Source organism: Montipora capricornis, chromosome 11, assembly GCF_036669925.1.
Source record: "Montipora capricornis isolate CH-2021 chromosome 11, ASM3666992v2, whole genome shotgun sequence".
Lineage (NCBI taxonomy): Eukaryota > Metazoa > Cnidaria > Anthozoa > Scleractinia > Acroporidae > Montipora > Montipora capricornis.
In genome coordinates this window covers 38,665,804-38,673,303 of record NC_090893.1, presented here as the reverse complement: position 1 = coordinate 38,673,303, position 7,500 = coordinate 38,665,804, and the positions used below count along the sequence as shown (strand labels likewise).

The window sequence follows — 7,500 nt, the reverse complement described above, 5'->3', positions numbered from 1 at the left end:
AGCTGCTCAAATTTGCGACTTCTCCAGATATTTTAGTCGCAAAGGGAAAAAATTCAGTCGCAAATGTGGCCTCGGTTGTTCAAAAAGTGGATAACGCTATATATTGGATAGCGCAATTGGTTTCGCTATGACTTATCCACTGGATAGTGATTTATCCGTTAGACAGCGTTATTCACCCATTGAACAACTGGTGCCTGGTTGCAATATGAACCGAAGTCCACGTTGTTATTCATCTGACTAAAACATCTTTATGAAAGAAATGTATATATTTGAAGTGGGCCTGGCGGTTATAGACGAAAGAGAGAAATGATCAATCTTCGTAATTCATCGTGTCAAGATGCTTCCAAAAGTCTATTTCTGCATCCAAAGGAGGTGCCTTATACCAGAAATTTACTTAACCTACGTGGTATAAAGAGCTTTTAGCTTTTCGACTACAGGATCATTTAATCTTCAATTCATTTAGTGTTATGAGCCACTCGGATAATGATGCTCATTCCACCATGGTCTACCTCGTGTTGCGGATTCAATGCATGGAAATAAATTAATATTCTAAGTGACTAATAAGTAACCTGAAATTTCTTAGGGAAACAACATTATTTCTGTTGCACAACAATGTAATCAACACTTTCGTACTCAGCACTGCACTGCACTGCACTAGCATTTAATCAACACTTTCGCCCTTAGCACATATTCAAGTACTTATGTAAACCGCATGTATTTAATTTGTAACAAGTGTATTAAAATTCAGTTTTTGACAGCTCGTAACAGAGTTGTCAACACTTCTATCATTTCTGCGATAGCCCGTCAAGAGAATTTTTTAGAGCAAAATAGAAGAGGTTCGGTTCTATTCGCCGTGAAACGCTAAGGGATTGGAGCAAGCGACGAAAGGCTTCTTTCTCTCGCTCGCCCCAATCCCTTAGCTTTGCACGACACGTCATTTACAGGCAAATTAAAGCGAACATCTGCTCATTAGCCAATATATACTCTTTGTCCCTCCAAATTTTTGCACAAGCAGTCTCCAGTTTCTGTGGGGACCATTATAAGTCCCAAGAGAAAATATAAGCAATGCTCATGCAAAATGTTGGAGAGACAAGCAAAGAATATTATGGTATTTTGATATTGGCCAATAGCCCTTTTCACGGTTAATTTTTCTTATTTGCATCACAATGTAATCTAACGTGGATGCGAGGCAATTTCGGGTTAAAACTACAAAATAGCCAGAAATTGCCTCACATACATGCTAGCTTATATTGTAATGCAAATGAGAAAAATTAAAGGTGAAAAGGGCTATTCCTAAAGCCCCGCGATCTTTTCGGCCCAGAGAATTGTGAAAGTATAGTTTGCTTATTCTGAAAAGTTGGTCTCTCGACATGTTTTCAAGACCTGAAAAAAAAGCTAAGTTTTATTCCTTGAAACATCTTCCTTATGAAGATACAAAGAGGATTATGGAACCCAAGGCAGCTAAAAATTTTTTCGTGATTTTCAAGGAGCAGGCACCAGCGCACATTGGATTTTTAATCACCCCATGGTTGGTAGATGTGCCACGCCCAGTGTATCTGCAAGATCATCCTGAAAACATATAAATAATGCCAGACACGTTAAAAGAATAGCACATATTTCCAGGTCACTCCATTAGCACGCCATTTAGGAGCAGGCAAAGCTCAGTTGATTAGTGCGCGACTTTCCGACCAACAGGTCCTCAGTTCGACCCTCCGTGACTTCAACGACTGTTTCGACTTTCCTCTGATACGTGTAGCTATAGCTTTAAATATCCGTGAAACGAAGCACTGACAGAGAGAGGTGGTAAAGAGAACTCAAGGGAGGAAGTACCGACGTTAAGTAAAGTGACTTCTCCTTTTACCTTTTTCGTATTATTGAATAATGATCTTGTCTCAGACTTTAACGTGGACTGGAAAGGTATATTCATATTCTTTTGACATGACCCAAAACGTGATTTGCTTATGATCAACTTCAAATCACGCATTTTGAATAGTTCGTCTTCTGGGAAGGCAACCTGAAACTATTTAAAAGTTCTGTAATAAAAAACCCCCTTCGCGTCAAATTGCCTCGCCGTTACCTTGTAATCTTCGTTAGAAGCAAAACCGCTGCAATTTCTTAATCCTTTGCCTATACTTGTTTTTTGTACCTTAGTTCATGGACTCCAAACTTCACAAAACAATGATATGGAAATAAACGCATTCATTGGATTAACTTGCCTGCCTATGTCTCTGACACGTGAAATGCCTATGCAATAATAGCTTCGTTCACTCGCATGTTCATTGGGCACAAACGCAGTAGTAAAGGTGGAGGTACATGTCTCCGATCAATTTCCCATTTGGCGGTATAAAACATGGTTATCAGTATCAACACAGGCGGTGAAAGGAATGAAAAAGGCGACTTTTGAAAACCCTTTTCATCACAGAAAAGTAGACCATATATTGCGCATTGTTAACTTGATTTTCGTTTCTATTTTCCGCAAACTCACCATGGCACGCAACAAGTTCACGTGATAACGAATTCCACCTTCTTCTCCAACTTTGCGCATGTGTTTTCTCTCAGGATCGCCCGCCACAAGCACTGCAGTCTCACCCTCTGCCTACAGATCGAGGGAAAAAATGGCCATTTGCGAATTCACTTTCTCTTTGTTTGTGTCAAACTGGCCGGTTCACATTACAGAGATTATTAACAAGCAAAAAGCCTTTAAAAGGGCTATGTTCTGCGGATTGTGCTCCTTCCTACTTCTTGAGTGGGAGCATTTATAACACTGGCCCGGCTCCGTGGACCACCCCATGGAGTCATGGACTGACTTCAGTATTCATTAACTTAGTTGGAAAACAGGGCAGAACCGGTTTGGCTGCTAATCAATTAAAATGTGTCTTAATGCTCGCATGAGTCACACCACGCACGTATTCATGATCAGGCAACTTTCGGGACAAGGGCGTTAGGGCGTTGGGTTTGCAGGCGGCTGCCCCGGGTTAAGTCCCGTCCTAACCTCTGACGTAGGATTTGTTTCGGGTTGTCCCGGATTCAATTCTACCACACTTTCTAAATTGCCAAAAGGTTGCCTCCTGCCAATTGGGGTTGTTAATCGTGTTTCTCTTAAATTTGAATTGTTTCTCTCAGATTATTAAAAGTGGGGTGTCTGTGAACCAGGTTGATAGCTAAATGAACTTCCACTATAAACAAAGCATTTGCTTTTATTTTTACTTACAACTAAAACAAAGATGCTTTGACCACACGCCTGAATGAGTTTTGGGATAGCGCTTGTGAGCTTAATATACCCACAAACATTCACTTGCGGTTCTTTTCAGTTATATAAAATTCCACTCGATACGGTTCATCACTTAGGCCCGGGCCAAACGTTGAACTTTACATGAGACGAACTAAATGGTAGTTTGGGTCGATCCAAATTCATTTAGGGCGACCTAAATTTGAGATGTTGGGTCAAACGTCGAACCAAATGCAAAAGCGAATCTCTCAGTCAGCGGGATTCCAGCAAAATGGCGCAAATGAGTACACGAAAAGTGTTTAACATGCTTTGAAGTGCTGGAAAACGACAGTCCATACTGCAGAAAATGCTGATCTTCAAACAAATTCGGCGGAGTGCTTATTCCTCAGTGACAACCCCGTTATTCCTTTGACGAAAAAAATTCTAATGATTATTCAAATCCTGAGGCACATGCATTCCGCGTTTACGAAAACACGCACTATAGATCTTCACCGTCATTTACCGGCGTTGAATTCGACCTTGCCCGCTAACTCGCGATGTTTATAACAGATTGCCCAACAAAAAAAAAGCAAGAAAAACACCCTGAAAACCCACGCCCTGCTATAAATATTTTGATATCGAGGCCAAAATATACATTATCATACAAATTTTTAATTTATGAATTAAGTTCGACTCATGAAAAGTGCGACGTTTGTCCCAGACTCGATCTTTACACGTTCTATCCGTCTAAGATGGACGGATAGAACGTGTTGGTCGATCCAAATACAGCTCGTCGAATAATTGAGTCAAACGTCGATTTTCTCATGAACTCTATTGGTTCTATTTAGTTGGTCTCGTGTAAAGTTCGACGTTTGACCTGGTCAATTGGGAAAAAAGTCAATAGCATTTTCAACTTCGTGCTTTATCTAGTTCTCGAAACGGGTCGATGTTACATGTTGTGATGACTTCTTTTACTATTTTATCAATAACGTTCGATCCTTCTCTCACGTCTTTTCTGCATATTTCTGCTTTAGCGCGATTAGCACGTATTCTAAACGTTTCTGGGCTGCTTCAAAGATGATTGATTTAACTCTGTCCTTTTCTCGCTCAGTGGCGACCCTGTCATAAAAAGTAAATGAATCAATCAACAAAACATGGAAAATAAACCGTTCAACAACACCATCAAATATGTTTTCAAGAGTGTCCCAGTTAAATCATTGAACGAATCCATATCAAGGAAGTCAGAAAACGTTCTTGCGCGAGTAAATCCTAAACGCAACCAATTTTCAATATACGAATTGACGAATGAAAATGTTTTTTGGTCGAAATTACTATCCACCCTTTAATACCGCTACCCTGAACACCTTTAAATTTGTTTTTTAGACTGACCCCGGTGAAAACCATCGCAAAACGTCCGATGAAGGGTAAATATGTCAAAGTCCTTAATCAAAATCAGTAATACCTTAAGCCTGGTTTTCACAAGCACAAGCATAAATGGGTGACCCGAAAACACTGACCCCCGGTCATGGACCCCCCCCCCACGGACCGGGTTTATGGACTGCCTTACGGACCGGTCCACGGACTATCTCTACGGACCGCCGCTACGGACCACCCCAAAAAACACAGAATTAAAAATAAATAACAACTGAAAATTTGTTTATACCGGTTGTCTGGATAGACCACTCTTGCAGGTGAGATCTCAGCCATTACGCTCCCCAAATCAGATAATTATAAAGGCTCAGGTATTGCCTTTTCCTTCGCTGTTGACCGGAGTGCTTCGAAACTAAGTTCTTCTGCCATTTGTTTGTTGTGTGTGTGTGGAATAAAAATACATTTAAAAAAAAGTTCTTCCGCCATTTTGTTCAGGATAGAGAGATCGTGAAGACTGGGGCGAGTTCACAAACCCGCGGGATCCGAATATTTCAACAAAATGGCGGAGGGAAATATTAAAGAAAGAAAATGCAAATAGACTTACTTATTGTCAATCTTTTTCGAAGGATTCCGGTCCACAGCGAAGGAAAGGGCAATATGTGATTAATAGACTTTGTACCCGAGCCTGAGCCTTGCGGAGCTTTACGGTTGAGATTTCGCTGATACGAGTGACACGAGTGGTCTATCCAGACAACTGCTAAGTCAAATCTTTAGTTTTTTATTTTCATTTCTATGTTGTTTTAGGGTGGTCCGTATAGGGGGTCCGTAAGGGTAGTCCGTGGACCGGTCCGTGAGGCAGTCCGTGGACCCAGTCCGTAGAGGGGTCCATGGACCGGGGGTCAGTGTTTTCGGGTCACCCAGCATAAATAGCTTATGCTAGTGAAAACGAACGTCGGCATGGCCTTCACAAGAATTTTTCAGCCGTTTTTTTATGAATTCGGTCTGTGCGTGCGCCAACCCCGTTTTCACGGTGAAATAAGCACTATTATGCTTGAGCTTGCGTCGCCAGGGAAAACGAGGCTTTAAAGATTATTATACCAGAGCTTGTATGACGAAACACGTACCGTTCTGCAAAACCACGTTTGCTGATCTTGCGTGGTTAGAATTCTTTCGTGCAATAACTTCTTTTCTGACTCATGGCTTCCGATCCACTTTTTATCTTGTAAGATGTTTGCGAAGAGGAATTGTTCCTCCCAGTTTCTTCCTTGAACTAAAATGACTGTCTCGACCTACTTTGACCACCGACGCGTAACGATTGCAAAAAAGCAAGTCGTCTATAGAGTGTTTTCACTCACGTGATCAGTAACCTTGTTTTTCTACCGAAACAAAAGAAAACGTTTGCATGATAATAGAACTCAATTCCCGGAGGATTAGTTGGGGACACCAATATGGCCGCCATCCACTGTTTAGTCATGCAAGTCACGTTTTGTTTTTAAAAGAGTGAATTAGGTTATTGTACCATATTCGAATGCGGTAAACTTTTAATCCTCACAGACCATTCTGGTATCGTCTACTCTTCTTCGTCATCACCATTTCCATTTCGTCCATATCATTCTCAGCTAAAGTTTTTCTGCTACCGAACCCTATGTTTACATATCTAACTTTCCACACGTTACCAATCAAGCCATTTAACATAGGGCCCGGTTTTTTCCGCTCTCGAATGTTTTTTTTCACGTGCCTCTTCAAAGCATCTTTTTGGTTAAACGAATTCCCACACCGCACACAAGTAGTAAAAGACCCGTCATCATGAAGCACCTTCTTGTGCCGTGCCAAGTCTGAACAGGGAGAACCGTATCTAACAAATATTACTCACAAAAGCCATCCTATTCACGAGCTGCTTCTACTCGATCCATACTCTTCAACGATTCGCCTCGAAATGAAACATTTCTCTCACTGAAGCAAAATTTATCTTTACATGATTACTCTTGATTGGTTGAAACTAGATGCTATTGTGACGTAAGAAGGGCATGCCTGGGTGTGTTGACATAGCTCGTTGTGTGGTCGCTGTGATGGTACCCAATCACGGATTACGATCCTGGACTCTTTCTCTTGGCGCAATCAATAGACCACTTTCGATATATTAAAATTCAGTCCTAAACAAAAGGCATCATTTCGAGGCTCTGGGGAATAAACTCATACAAATCCTTATATTTATTTCCCAGAGCCTCGAGATGATGCCTTTTGTTTAGGACTGAATTTTAATATATCTAAATTGGTCTATTGTGTTCACGCTTTCAGGTTTCTTTTCGAGATGTATACAATGCGAGAACACGTACAGCAAGATTAAGGAGCAACAGGCACTGAAAACATATTAAATTGAACTTTAGTTGTTTCAGAAAATTCACTGATATTGCTTGAAATAAAAGTGTTGTTGTTTGCCTTTTAAACTTGCGCTTGATGAAATATCTATGCAAATAAGTACTTGACACCCAGTCACATAATGCAATTTGTGATAATCCTGATTAGCTCAAAATGATATTTTGCCGTCACGTAGCAGAGGCCTGGTTGTGAGCGGCAGGCGCTTGGAGTGCCACGTGATAGTGGTTTATATTTGGCGATCGTTTAGCGAGTGAGGCATTCTACGGTTAGCCCTCGCCGCGTCCACAAGTCCTGTTTGGTTTTTTTGTTCTATCGAGCTGAATTTGGTGTTTAATGCCTTTGTTAGGCGGTATATGTTAGCGTTCATTTACATTGTAAGTAGTGTCTTTCAATTAGAATTCCCTAGAACCCCGAGGGTCACCACTGCCTTGGTCGGGGGTACACGCTTTTTTCCACCTGCTGGTTTTTTTAGGGGTTTTCCTGTCCGGCTCTGGTGCATTGCTTTTCTCTTTAGTTTAGAATTGATGTATTAATATTCTTGT

General features: G+C 41.0%; 1 protein-coding gene across 1 annotated transcript in view; it reads right to left on the bottom strand.

Moving 5' to 3' along the window:
• LOC138024260 (uncharacterized oxidoreductase YjmC-like) overlaps positions 1-7,500 on the bottom strand; it is a 26,004-nt gene that overhangs the window by 773 nt on the left and 17,731 nt on the right. The window contains exons 11-12 of the mRNA XM_068871409.1: positions 2,486-2,596; positions 1-1,569 (exon numbers count right to left, since the gene is read on the bottom strand). The exon at positions 1-1,569 is cut by the window's left edge and continues 773 nt beyond it. Coding sequence (XP_068727510.1) covers positions 1,519-1,569; positions 2,486-2,596 — 162 coding nt within the window. The 3' untranslated portion in view covers positions 1-1,518. The remainder of the gene's footprint in view (positions 1,570-2,485; positions 2,597-7,500) is intronic.